General features: G+C 40.2%; 1 protein-coding gene across 1 annotated transcript in view; it reads left to right on the forward strand.

Moving 5' to 3' along the window:
• Positions 1 to 14,478, forward strand: part of MYLK (myosin light chain kinase) — a 165,668-nt gene that overhangs the window by 42,132 nt on the left and 109,058 nt on the right. The window contains exons 7-10 of the mRNA XM_064157004.1: positions 2,141 to 2,715; positions 3,639 to 3,842; positions 4,394 to 4,528; positions 9,624 to 9,776. Of these exons, the coding sequence (XP_064013074.1) occupies positions 2,141 to 2,715; positions 3,639 to 3,842; positions 4,394 to 4,528; positions 9,624 to 9,776 (1,067 nt within the window). The remainder of the gene's footprint in view (positions 1 to 2,140; positions 2,716 to 3,638; positions 3,843 to 4,393; positions 4,529 to 9,623; positions 9,777 to 14,478) is intronic.

The raw sequence follows: 14,478 nt of genomic DNA on the forward strand, positions 1-14,478 counted from the left end.
ACATCCTCTTCAAAATGGAATCTGAAAATGCTATGGTACCCTCTCTTCCACGTCTGTGTGAATTTTAGGAACGTACTTGTTGTGAAGGGGTTTTGTTTGGGTTCAGGGGATTAAATATGAGGCTGAATTTAAAAGGGTTTAAATAATTTAATATTATATACACAAGGAATTCCCCCCTCTTCCCCAAACTTATATACAGCTACCCTACACAAGTTCTTTGTATGCGGTTGTGAAATTATTTTACAGAATGTCTATTTACAGCAGAAATCAGGAATTTGGTAGAGGTTTGGAAAGGTTTTAGATAGAGAGTCTTGTGGCATAAAGGTGCCACTGGTAAAGTCTGAAAGTCTATGCTGCTTGAATCGAGGTTGCTCAGTTACTCACTGGCTGGAGTCACAGTCTCGGTGATCCCAAATATGTGTGGCAAAGCCACGCTGTTGACCCTTGTGGGCCTGAATAGTTCAGTTCAGGGATTATTGGGGCTCACTGTCTGAGGCTCCACGGGCACAATCGAGCTGGGAACGATGGGCTGGAGCGGCAGCTGGGCTGGAGTGGCAGCTGGCCCAGAGCACCTTGGTCTATTTCCCCTGGGCTGGTGCAAAGTGCCATGGGTCGGAATCACGCAGCGGCGGTGGCCCCAAAAGCAGCAAAGAGGCCAGGAGCGGTGGGTGGAGGAGGGTGGCAGGAACACTGAATTGCCCCTTTTATGAGATGTGGGCCCAAGATTGATGGTCCTTGGCCACAATTCTGTCCAATAAGAGTCTGGTAGCAGGCCAAAACACACCAAATAAGGTGAACTCCACAGATCCGGTACCCCCAAATATGGAGGGGGCTCAGGTGGATCCCCACCCTAGGCAGTGAGCTTACACAACGTGTTTACTTCAACCTTGCAAGCAGGCAGCCTAGACTAGAAGGCACCAGGCTTATTGTGCTCCTTTGGCCCCCTTAATTTGTTTTCCCCTGGTTTGGACAGGGAAACACCTTTCGGGGGGACAACATGTCCAGGCAAGAATAGATTTGTAAACACGGCCATTTGGGCCTATGTGGCCCTCCACCACAATACTTTAAAAGGGAACTGAGCTATACAGCTATATAGCTACAGCTGTAATGCCCCATATACTGGGTTCTCCAGAATGGTTTTGCATCTTGCATCATTTATTCACAAAAAAAAAAAAAAAAAAAAAAAAAAAAAAAAAAAAAAAAAGATATTTTGTCAAATGCTGAAAATTTATAGTTGTAACTGCAAATCTCATAGGCATTATTTCTCTAACTGAAGAAAATGCTACAATAAACATTCTGAATTTCTCTGAGAGAGTAAGTCAATGACGGTAAGTACAGCTAAAGAGAGATGGGCTAGAAATTGCTTCCTGTATTTCATATATGTTCCAGTTCTGCCCTGGAATAGTACTTTGGAAGCATGAGACAGGCATGGTGTTCTTCAGGTAATAGCTTAGTGGTCAGGCCAGTCAACTTCAATGAAGGAAATTTAGACTCAAGTCCACAGTTAATCAACTACCCTTGTGCCCTCAAAGTACTGAGCAGCAGATCCATCCTAAGAAACACTTCCTAATCAAACTATAGTTGATGCTGTTACATCCAGTTAATTATTTTTTTTCAGTACCTCCTTTCCCTCTGTTAGAACTTAGCCTGAAGTTTCCTGACCTCTTTTGAAACCACTTAAATCACAAGACACCATAATTAGAAATAATATATTCATTGGACAGTTTACATTTTCATTTCCCTTTAGGGAGCTGTTTTATGCCACGTTTTGAGATATACATGGCTTCAATTTACTGAAATATGAATTAGTATTACATTGTAGTCGTTTCAGGGTCTCACATAATCGCTCTCTATCTAAAGCAGTGTCTGCAAAGTTAGTGTCTGACTTACACAACATGTTAGAACCCAAGCAGTGGGTTAATCTCCAGAAACAACTCAGCTTAGTCACTGTCTGAGCACTGATCATACTTTATGAAGCTTTTCACTTCGCCTCCTTTATCCATGTTCTTAATCTGTGTGAAGGAAACTAAAGGCTAATGAGTTCACCTTCTTGCTAAGAGCTTATACGTTTACATAACAGCTGATAATAATTACTCTTTATGCAGTGTCGTGTATCTGTAAACTTACCATTTTCCTTCAGCATGCCATCAAATCCAACAACACTTGCTGTTAAAGATGTGGCAAATTCAGAATTCAAACAGGCAACGAGCAATGGGATTGATAAAGAACTGAAATCCAGCAGCACTGAACTCACAGTTGAAGCCAAAGACAGTGTGTCAGCAAGGAAAGAGAACTTTTACATTGCCAGAGAAACCAAAGAGAGTAAGCAGGATCAGCAACAAGAAGCCACTGTAATGTCTCCTCAAGAACCTAAAGAAGGGAAAAAAGGATCTCAGATCTTGCAGAAATCTTCAAGCACCATCACACTACAAGCTATCAAACTGCAACCAGAATCAAAGGCAGAGCCCCAGGCCACCTTCATCAGACAAAATGAAGACAGGAAAAGGGCTGTGTACCCCCTGCTGTCAGCTCAGACAAACCCATCTCTGACAGCGCAAATCAGTCCAAGGAGTAGAGAAGCAGAAAACAGATCTGGAGCCTTGAAGGTCGTAACCAAGGAAAAAAGGGAACCTCTGGGAATTCCTCCTCAGTTTGAGAGCCGTCCACAAAGCCTGGAAGCATCAGAGGGCCAGGAGATTAAATTCAAAAGCAAAGGTAAAGTCACACAAGTTACCAGAGCCCTGGGATTAGTCAGATTTCCCTTCCGTGTTGTTTCCACAATGCCCTTTCTCAATAAAATTTTCAGCTCATTCCATGTCATAATGTCCAGTCCTTCTCTCACCTGGAATTTACCCAGGTTTAATCAATGCTGGTATTTCTAGTGCTCTGCAACTCTTACAGTGAAGAATCCTTCCTCATGTTGAGGTGGAACTTCCTGTGCTGTAGTTTATACCCATCACTGCTTATCCTATCACAAGGCACAACTGAGAAGAGCCTGTCCATCCCCCTTGACACTCAGCCCTCAAATATTTATGAACATTCATTAGATCCCCTCTAAGTCTTCTTTTCACCTAAAAAGTCTGAAGCCCCTTAGTCTCTCCTCACAGGACACTGCTCCAGCCCTTTAATCATCTTTGCAGCCCTTTGTTGGACTCAAAATTTCAAGTAGATCCTCAGAAGCTTTCTCTTCCCTAGCTTGAACAGCGTCAGAATAAATCACCTTAGTGGTAGGTACCATGAATTGCAAAGTAGTGCTAGGTGCTCAGAGAAACTAGTGTAAATGTGCAGGAAGGAACAGGGAGAAATTGATTTCTTTCTCCTCTAATATCTCATTACATCTAGTTCGTCTTTGACTTTCAGGAGAACAGTTTTCAGGTAGAAGATCTTAGATTTTTTTCAAGTTATCAAATATTTGTAATTTTAAAAGATTGCAATCTTTTGAAAAGGCCAAGAGATTTTGGAAGATCAGAATTATCAAACTGTCTTTTGGAAGATAGTTTTGTGTATTACTTACTCCTTAAGGATTATATAAATATATCTGTGTAGATTACACCTAATTTACACTAAAGCAAAAAAAAAAAAGTGATTGCATTGAGAGGAACACCTGTTCATAAAAAATCAAATACCTGATTGTCTAGTTTCAGGGAAACCAAAACCAGATGTGGAGTGGTTCAAAGAGGGTGAACATATTAAAGTTGGAGAGGATGTCCAAATACATGAAGAAGATGGAACTCATTGCCTGTGGTTAAAGAAGGTCTGCTTGGGGGACAGTGGATCTTACAGCTGTACTGCTTTTAACCCCAGAGGCCAGACCTCCACCAGCTGGTTGTTAACTGTCAGAAGTAAGTTCTTATGGTATCACCTGCACTGTGAACATTCTGTCTGTGCTTCTCTAAGCTGTCTGAGAGTGGTAACTACAAAATTTTGTTTACAGCTCCTGAACACAGGTTAATTCTGATTCCTAAGTTTGCGAATAATGTAGTGTGGGATAGCTGGAAGCCACTTTCTGCAACAATTTCCCTTCTGAACTTTTGCGTTGGTTGCTTGTTTTTTGGGTGGTTTTTGGTTGGTTGGTTGGTTGGTTTGGTTTTGTGTTTTGGTTTGGTTTTTTGTTTTGTTTTGTTTTTCCTTGGGGGAGGTTGGTTGTTGATTTTTGCGGCCAAAACCATCTCATCAGATGTTTTGTACCAAAGTACTTTCCACTGAGGTTTTCTATCAATGCTTGTATTGAATACAGGTTGCCAAAGATTTTTATGGTTGTTGTTCTGTATTTAGTTCTTTGGGAGTCACGAGCTGAGCTATGCCACCTAAGCGTATCTAGAAAAAGCCACTAAGTGGTACTTCCCCTCGCCCAGTTTGAGTTAAAGGAACTGTGTTCATTTTGGTTTTAAAGGTCCTAAAGTTCAAGAGGTTGCTCCATGCTTTTCCAGCGTCTTGAAAGGATGCACTGTGAGTGAAGGGCAAGACTTCGTGCTGCAGTGCTGTGTAGGAGGCGTACCTGTGCCTCAGATCACATGGCTTCTCAACGGTAAGGAATCCCTGCTCTGCAGTCCCGGCATGCAGGCACTCACACTCACGGACCCAAGCGCCGAGCTTGTCATTACATAGCAAGGCTGTGAATACTGCACTAAGCACTCTGTATCACCGCATTTAAAGCACATCAGTTTATACGCACATAATATATGCACAAAGGGTGGTTTTCTTGAGCAGTTTTTCTGTCTTACTGCAGTTTTCCAGTATGTCCAGCAGGGGACTCTGATGACAAGATTGTAGGCAGATGAGTTTGTTCAGCAGCTTTTCACGAGCCTGCAAAGAAGCCTGCGTGGCTACTCTGTGTTACCCTTACTCCTTTGGCACTAGCCCCTGCTCTGAGAGCAACGGGAGGGTTAACAAGTTCTAAGTGCAGCACACCACTCTCTATGTCAGGAGGGAAACCCATGCCTGATTCCACCCTTCCTTCCATCAGCTGAGAGGGTCGTCATTCATATTAGCAGCTATGTTCCCAAGATCTTAAAAATCACTGCTTTTCTGGTTGCTTCTCTAATAGAAAAACATTCCTTGATATTTAACTCCTACCTAAAGCTGATTAAAAGAAAAACGAATGCAAGTGGTTTTGATATTTTCACCAGACTATAATCTTTTGCTGTACCCTGATTGCACATATGATCACACAATTTTCCTTAATATTTCCTTTTATTTCCAAATTATTTCAGGGATCTAGGGACTACACACTTGGATTAATTGCTCTTTGGATTTAGAGCCACATCTAGGCAGATTTATTCAGCTTAACCCTTGATCACCTTTTCTACTCCTGAAGTGCAATTGATTTTTTTGCATCTCTTCCAAGCTTTGTGTGTGATTAAAAGACATAGAATAGCACACTTTGCCATAAAGATGTTTCCTCTAGTGTTGTTTTAAAAGTAACTATTTGCACATGTTATCTGTTTATCTTTAGCTATTCAGAGCAAATGGGATAACTGAAAAAGGTGGCAGGGCAAATGAACCCTGACCTTGAGATTGGTCTGTTCCCACAGCCTGATCTGTTTCCCTTCCCAATAGCTCCATGTCTAGAATAGAAATGCCACTGCTTTATTTACAGCATAAAACATGTGAGTGAAGGCTCTGACACTCTCCCATTGGAAATAATTTGTATCTCTGTCTGAAGGCTACTCTGCAGTTCCTCCTTTGCAGATGTGAGTAAAATCACTGTTCGTTATGCAAGAATTGTGTCTTGCAGCACAGAAGGAGCAACTCCAACCCACAGAGTTGGTTATTTCATCTTCACATTCAAAAGGCACTCCCTGCTCATAGTTGTCTTTTGCATACAGAGCATCCCGTCTCAGACTACTTTTCATCAGGCAAAGATACAGTTTCTCTACTGATGTACATATGTTCCTGCTTTGCCAAGCAGAAAAATGGTTGTCTCCTGAAAAATACAGCATGAAGATCAATAAGCAACATGTTTCTGTAGGCCTATAGAATGCACTGTGCTCCCCTGGCTTTCTTTCAGAATGTTTGTTCAGCAATGACCTCTATTCTGAATAATCTCAGATGAATCTGTCCCTGTTCAGGTACAATCATTTTCATATTGCATCCAAACTTCTAACTGCAATTGGATCAGTATTACAAGGAGTTTTAAAAGCAAGTGGGTTTTCTCCAGATAGCTGGATTTCAAACTAAGGTTCTATAAATGAAACCCACTGCATTAAATCTGCTCTTAAATGAAAAGGCAATGAGTCTGAGTAACAGAAACATACTACCGCTCATAACACAGTGCTTTGCAAAACACCTTAGAAATAAAATCATATAGGACAGCATATGTAAAATTGACAAGAAAATACCAAATTTTCATAACACAGTGCTTTGCAGAACACCTTAGAAATAAAATCATATAGGGCAAGTTGACAAGAAAATATCAAATGCATCTTATCTTCCAAGCATGACAATGATAACAAACTCAAATTAGTTTGTTGGAGTTTTTTTGTCCATTTTTGGGGGTTTGGTTTTTTCTGTTTGGTTGGTTTGTTTTAAAGAATAGTAAAAAACATTCTGTATACGTAGGTGAAATAATGAATGTAAAGACCAAATTATATGAAACATGAACAGAAACCTGCTTTTAGAAACACATTAAAAACTGGAGAAACAGCAGACGTTTCGCTCCTAGGCTGGCCAGCCCTTGATACTGCCTGTATTCTGGTCAATCTGCCTGCCCATTATCACCAAGGAATCCACAGCCCCTGAGAACTAAAAGGTTTGCAGTAACTTCTTACCCAATGCGCACACAAGTACTACTTTAGATGCTGAGCATTTTTACCAGCTGTGCCTACATACTAGTTTAAAATGGTTTCCAAGCCATTATATAGATTGATCTCTCAAGCCAAGCAAGACCAAAAAATAGATGATATATACTGTGCATTTTCTTTAATTCTTAGCATCTGTGAGGGCAAGTATTTGTCCTGTGTTCACAGAGACTTGCACAAATAAAAGGTACCCGACTGAACTATGGATTTTACTCAGACATTCACTCTTCTTTGCAGCTCTAGCATCTTCAGTTTCTTTCTATGCTTTTCCCCTATTTGTTTTCCAGCATTTTCAAGGCAATTGTTTTGTCCTGTTGCTCTCTACTGGACCTTTATTTTAATTTTATTTCTGAATTTTCTCTGATTTATGGGCAAATTCCCTGGAAAGAAACTTCTTGCCTTCTGGCCTCTGTGACATGGAGCTCCCTCTTACTTTAGCTTCTTCAAATACTTTTTTTGGTAACTTCATTCTAAATTGCAGGAATAAAGTCTCTGTTATTGTATTGTAAATATCTTCCTTTTCATTTTGCTTTTTGTGTGTTTCTTAGTTTGGGTTGTTGGTTTTTTTGGGGGGGAGGGGGGAGTTGGTTGTTTGTTTGGGTTTTTGGTTGGTTGGTTGTTGGTTTTGTTGTGTTGTTGGTGAGTTTTATTTTTCTCAAGCTGAACTGAACCTCTCTGTATTGGATTTAAGAACAGTGTGACCATGACTTTAGCTAACAATTCTCTGAGTAGTGCTTGGTTATGAGATAGCTTTCTGATCTGTCCTGAAAGCTTTTAATAAATGGGCCAGGGGAAATTTTCCTTTCTTCTGGTATAGCATGCCAGCAGAAAGGTATTTTTTGTTACTGTTCCTGCTGCCAAGCTGTCATGGAGATTTAACTGTTCTGCCTCTAGAGAAGGGAACATTTCACTACTGGGAGAGTTGTTTTTATTAGAACAAAATACAAGTGCAATGGACCTAACTTAGAATTTTGTTGTAAGCTATTCCTCAGGTCTAATACACTTGTGTTTGTTTTCTGAGATCTGATGAAAAGGCTATTCTGTAAGTGAACTCATTATTCTGTGAATAGTGCTGAAAAATAGTCACAGACTTTTTGGGAGCTGGAGTGAAAAAGAGGATGCCCTGACAAAATATGAGGACACAGTAAAGGAGAACATGTTTTCTTCTTCCACATGGAACACTTGTCCTATTCATTTGCTTATTTAAAACAGAAATAAAAAAGCATTGTTCTAGCTTTCATGATGCAGCTTTTAGCCTGAGTGTATTTCTGATATGGTTATCGTTAGGCACTATTAATAGTTTCAGTATCGGAATCCCAGACAAGGTCACTGTCATGTTAGATATTCTACTGTCACATCAGGCGGGCAGTACAGTGCCCCATGTCCTCTTACAGAAGGCTTTGTTTGCTTGGGCTTCAGCTCTACATCTACATATTACACTGTAATGTTATTCCCACATGCAAAGAAAATACATGATTGGAGCTGCTAGTTGAAACAGCCTGTTATCTGAATGAGTGAAAGAGAAGCTCAAAGGAACTGATAGTAAGATTATGTGACCCAAGTAGAAGATGGAGAGATTTTATTCTATTATGGGTGTCTTCTGGGCAACTGATTAAACATTCACAGCAGTTTTTCATTATCATTTCGTTAACTTAACAAACAGATGGTTCATAAGGTACATAAAGGAACAAGATAACCTACCATATTTTATATGTGTAAGTATTGGATCATGTTCATTTTGGTACAGGTTTGTATTTCAGAATGGAACTTCGTACGCAGGTAGTGCATAAGTAATGACTGCCTTCTGAGTTTATTAGTGTTGAAAATCAGAGATGAGAGGAAAAAATCCCATAATTGAATACATTCTGCTCATAGCACAGAATAGCTTTTTAGAAACCTCAGAGCCTTTGTCCTAAACCTTTAAAAATACTTCAGCAACCAAATCCATATTTTTACTACAATTTCCCAAGTGACTGATTCAGTCCTGCAATATTTCTCTGCAATTTCACCATTTTCTCTTAGATGACCCTAATTGCTTTTTCCAACATGATGTTTATACGCATATATCAGTCCCTCTTAAGCATTGCATACACTGGGAAGGCAACCAGCGATGAGTCAGTAGTGGAAACTATTTAATATCATGAAAACAGATTGCAGAAGCATTTCAGAAAGAAGGCTGAGATTGATGAAAGCTCCTGAAACAATAGCAAGGCAACTTGAACTAGACTACACTAACATTTTAAGAATGTTTCAAACCTATTTAAAAACCCAGACTCTTAAAATGAGTTTCTTCAATAGTCAGGTCACCACAGATAACACTATAGCTGTCTTTTCCAGACCAGACCATGGTACGGATCAATTCCTTGTGTAAATTGCCCACTTTGCTCCGTCATAGACTTGGCTGTCTCTCAGAATGTCTTCCACTATGAAGTGCTTGATGGAGGGCAGATTTTGAACATCTGGACATAAGATGGAGACAACATCTGAAGCAAACACACATGACTTTTTTTTTACTTACTCACCTGAAAGAGAATCTATTCGAAATACAAAGAGATCATTTCTCCTCTTGCAGCTACTCAAGGTAGCAGCCAGCAAACCTAATGGCAAAATCTGCCTGACAACCATATCATATTCTGCATTGTTCTTGTGATGCTGCTGTTCACAGTCACTAGAGAGCAGTGGTTGTGCACCAGAGAGTGGGATTTGGCTCTGCACTTTAATATACTCATTGGCGTTAGGCATCCAGATCTCACTGAAAATGAGAACTGCGTTTGAAACTTACAGCTCCTTTATTAAGACAATTCTCTTCCTTTCTGTCCACAGACCAGCCAATTCAATATGCCCATTCCACTTTTGAAGATGGAGTTGCAAAACTGACAGTCCAAGATGCCCTACCAGAAGATGATGGTATTTATACCTGTCTGGCTGAAAATGCCACAGGACAGGCATCTTGCAGTGCTCAGGTCACAGTTAAAGGTGAATATCTCAGCCTGCTGTAATTACTGCAAAAGTATCAGCTATAATGATCTCTACAAAAAACCTTGCGTCCTTAAAAGAGGTGATTGTGGGCAGATTCCATGCTTTTTCTGAGCTGACTACCTTTTCTGCCCCTTGGAATTATGTGCAACTTAAGTGCTTAAGGCTTGTGAATTCTAAAGTAATATACATGTTTCAGGAAAAGGTATTAATGCTCTGACTTTACCAAGAAGGGCTTGGTGTGCTACAGAGCAGTGAGGGTAAGCTTTGAAAAGTGTAGGAAAGGACAGCCACTGCTGAAACAACGTTAAGTGCAGTAACACCAGTATGACCCAGCGGGCAGAGTGTTACAGTAAGGATGCAGAGCACAGACACCAATGCCAGACACTGCTGTTATGGTATCAAATGCCAATATTGTTGTTCTGTTACCAGGAGATGAGGTATATATCTGATAGCTGGGAGAAGTATATTGGTAAATGAGCAGAATTTTGGTAGTCAAAGGACCAGAACAATACTGTAGTAAGAAATTGAGGTGATCTGTTGTGTCTGCAACCTGAGATTACCCTCTTTGCAAATATCAATAATTTGATACCCTCAGTGCAGATTTGCCATGATTCTGTACTGGGGTATGGACAAGCAGTCTAAAAGACTGGAGGCTGCAAGAAAGACATGAGATGAGAGAATCCCATGGATAAATTGAACAGTGAGGTGTCGTTCAGTGGTCTTTATTCATATAATCTCACCTGGCATCAGTTTATACTGGTGTTCTGTGTTATGATCTGGAGATGATTAACTCCCTCTCTCTACAGTCTTCCTCTTCCAGACTCCCTATTCTTCTACAACCAAGCCAGTATTTGGTATGTCATATGCAAATTATTTCCTTCTCAAAGTAGTAATAGTTTGAAACTGCCAGTCCAATATACTGCTAAGTGACAGCTGCCAAGGAGAAGTTTTCCATTTGTCTATCACCAAATAATGCCTGTTCAAAATTTGTACACTCATCTTGCTGGAAAATAGCCATGGAATCATAGAATCAGTCAGGGTTGGAAGGCACCACAAGGATCATCTAGTTCCAACCCCCCCTGCCACGGGCAGGGACACCCTACCCTAGATCAGGCTGGCCACAGTCTCATCCAGCCTGGCCTTAAACACCTCCAGGGACGGGGCCTCACCCACTTCCCTGGGCAACCCATTCCAGGCTCTCACCACTCTCATGGTGAAGAACTTCCTCCTCATGTCTGGTCTGAACCTACCCACCTCCAGCTTTGCTCCATTCCCCCTAGTCCTGTCACTACCTGATATCCTGAAAAGTCCCTCCCCAGCTTTTTTGTAGGCCCTGTTCAGATACTGGAAGATTCCCTGATCTCTGGGATCCCTAAATTTTTGTTTGTTTGCCAGTGTTCTGTGGCATTTGTCTACAGTACTTCAGTGATATGCTTGGCCCTATTCTGTCTGTATGAGACCACTTGAAACCCTGGACAAGATAAAAATGGAAACAAAGTTATTCTGGTAAACTTATGAGTTAATTTTTTGATTACCAAACTGAAAATGTTAGTCATCCCTCCCTGCTTTCCCTCTCTCCCCACAAAAAAAAAAAAGGCATAAAGCAGGAAAACAATGATTTAAAGCAAGCTTGAAACAAATCTGTTATCCAGAGTGTCATTTATCATTTCTCTGAAGCATTTCAGCTAAAGGCCAGTCAACACTGCTTCATCTCAAGGGAGCATCTCTTCGACACAGACAGCCCATCTTTTGCTAACAGTTTCTGGACTATTTAGGGTTGATAAAAAGTTCTGATGTGAGAGCAATAGTGATCTAGTCTTTCTCTAGACTTGTGTCCTCTACTGAGATATTTCAGGCTACATAGTTGATGTTGCACTGAGTTGGATTTTTTCTGTACTTCAGCTAGTCTGGGTCCAGAAAGCTGGATTGCCACTGCTATGGGGAGTCAGTTCCTGTTTTTCGTTCTGTATTTAGGGAGTCGTGGAGTGTGGGGGGAGGAACAAAAGCAGAATTAGTAGCATTCATGACAGGCTCTAAGGCCACACATTCAGTATTCTTACAACTTTAGGTGTCCACTCCACTCCTTAAACCTCATTGTGTCCTCCTTGCCATGTGAATTACAGTCATTTTCACCAACACTTAGATCAATGTCGATTTGCCTGCCAAAAATAGTACTAAATTTTACATCCTGATTTCCAAATCTTTTCTCTGTTCATATATTTTTTTTTTCCATCAGACCCTCTAGCAAATACTTATTGGCATTAAACTTCTCTGAGATTCATAAGGTCGATGTTAAGGCTTCTCTAAGTGCTCAGCTTTCAAAACCAGATTACAGCAGGCAATCAGTGTATGAGCATAAGAAGAGAAAACTTTAAAAACCATCTCCTAACCAGACATGGAATATTTTTCTAATAAGGTCTGCAAAAACTGCTTCTGAATTGTAACTCATTTTTCTCCACTTCCTTTTTGTCTCCAAGGTCATTTAAAGTTCTCAGATTTCATGCAGTGCTCAATTTGCTCATTCATAACTAAAGAAACATTTCCTTTTGTATGTGGGAATATCTTGTACTTAATGTGAGAAGGAATGAATAATTTTGGCATATCATCAGTATCAGACCAAGTGTCAGAATTCAGCTTCTTTACTTTCTGCTGTGGTCCTTGGACACATCTCTAAGTCTGTTTGGGTCTGCTATTCTGATGCAGAAAAGCCTCATGGAAGGGCATATCTGCTGTGATCCTTGGGGAAACTTCACCTGAAGCAATTTGTCTGTCTTAATGGTAAAAATCGATTTTATTTTTCAAAGACAAAAAGCTGCACTTTTAAATTAAATTAGGCTCACAGATAATTCATAAAGGTCACATACTGGCATCAAGGATAGACAGTGACAAGCTGTTGAAAGGCAAAAAACCCCCAGGCACACAATGTAAGCTTTGTGTTTGAATTATAGTAGATGATAATAAAACCTGCTAGTAGGTGACAAGTGTTATCTCTCCACATATTATGTTTTCTGATCATCTTTTGTGCCATGCTTGTCCTTTAGGTCTGTTGGTTTGTTTTTGTAAAAGGACATTTCCTATTGTGGTATTACTGTAATAAATAACATTTTAAAGGCCCTTTTCCCCATAGAGGGCTACTGCTCCAAGTCCTGCTAAACACAAGGCAGGGATTTTTTTCCAGAACTTTCTGTGTGCTGTGCACTGGGCCCTGAATCACTAACTAGGCCTATTGTGGCATAGCGTTCCTTCTAAGTCATCAGTCCCAGATTAGTTTATAGTTGTCCTTTGCTTCTTTATTATTAAGGATAAATTCTGCCTATTACTGAGCAACCTCAGTCCTTGGTTTTGTATGAAAAGCACTGAAGGTACTTAGCTGCAGGAAGCTTTTGCTACTGTGTTGAAAATGTCCTACACTTCATACAAGTGGGGGATAAGGAATGCAATGGTCTTACAAAATTCAAGCAAGCAGCCTTCTGCTTAAGTCAAGAAAATACAGCATCTTCAGATCACTTAAGTAAGTGATCTGAAGGCTGAGTAAATTGGGATAGATCCATTAGGTAGTCTGTGAAGAAACTAAGTTAATCAAGGAGAAGCTAATTCTGGCCTTGTAAAAGACTAAGTAGACTAAACTGAATCCTGACAGCTGTCTTCCCTGTGAAGACAGCTGAAGTACAGGTAGGGATGGACTACAGAGAATGAGAAGCATTTCTTTGAAATGCTTCTCTCTTCACCATGAGAATTTTTCTGAACTGAACTCTCCCTTGAGTGAGGAGTCTGAACAAAATGCTAGGTTTAGTTTAATGCAAGATAACTTAGAGAGGTGAGAAACATAGTCCATGTTACTCAGATATTTAATGATGGATGTTCCTGCAATGGTGCCATTTCCTGCTCTTTCTTTAAACTTGTGCATAATTTTCTCTACACAGGAAAATCAGAATTCGGGAGGCTTTGGGGCTCATGTACCATTTTTCTTAGAAGTTTTAACAACCTGTGCATGCCTGAGTTGTTTCTCTTTTTGTATGTGCAAGCTAAGCAATTGGGCTGGTGTTCCAAATTAACGTGAAAATGTTCATTTTAGTTCTGATATGAAAAGAAGTATATGAGTAATTTTTTAATTACACCAGGCATCCCATTAAGAAAACCCCCAAAAAATCAAAAAACCAAGAAAACCCAGCTCCTTAATAGGGATCTCCAGGGTATATTCAGGTCACCTGAAGTATACAGCGATTATATCATAATGGTGATTGTAGTAGTGAATTTGAATATTCATATTAATCAGCTTTTTGTCAGGGTGGATGAATATTTTCATCTTTTTTTATTTTAATGAATAGGAAATTGAAGTGAGGAGAAATTAATTGACTTTGGATATACCTACGTAGTGAGTCAGTGTTGGTGCTTTCCTGTAGCTGTGAGAATCAGAGTATACAGGCAAGACAATTGGTAGTAACTGGTAGAATGAGAAGATGTGGCCAGCTCCCAGACGTAGTAACTGATCTTCAGGTCTGCACTATACAAGAAAAAAACCTTCTGAAATGTCTCTGTCAGTTAACTAATCACTGCCAAGGATTTGTAGGTCAGATGCACCTGCAGAAATGATGTATCAGAGGGATATTTAATCACCTGACATTCGGACCAATGCCTGGGTGTACTACACAAGATTACAGGCTGAAGGGAGAGCGGAAATAGGGATGGGACATATGAT

Source organism: Pogoniulus pusillus, chromosome 2, assembly GCF_015220805.1.
Source record: "Pogoniulus pusillus isolate bPogPus1 chromosome 2, bPogPus1.pri, whole genome shotgun sequence".
NCBI classification, from domain to species: domain Eukaryota; kingdom Metazoa; phylum Chordata; class Aves; order Piciformes; family Lybiidae; genus Pogoniulus; species Pogoniulus pusillus.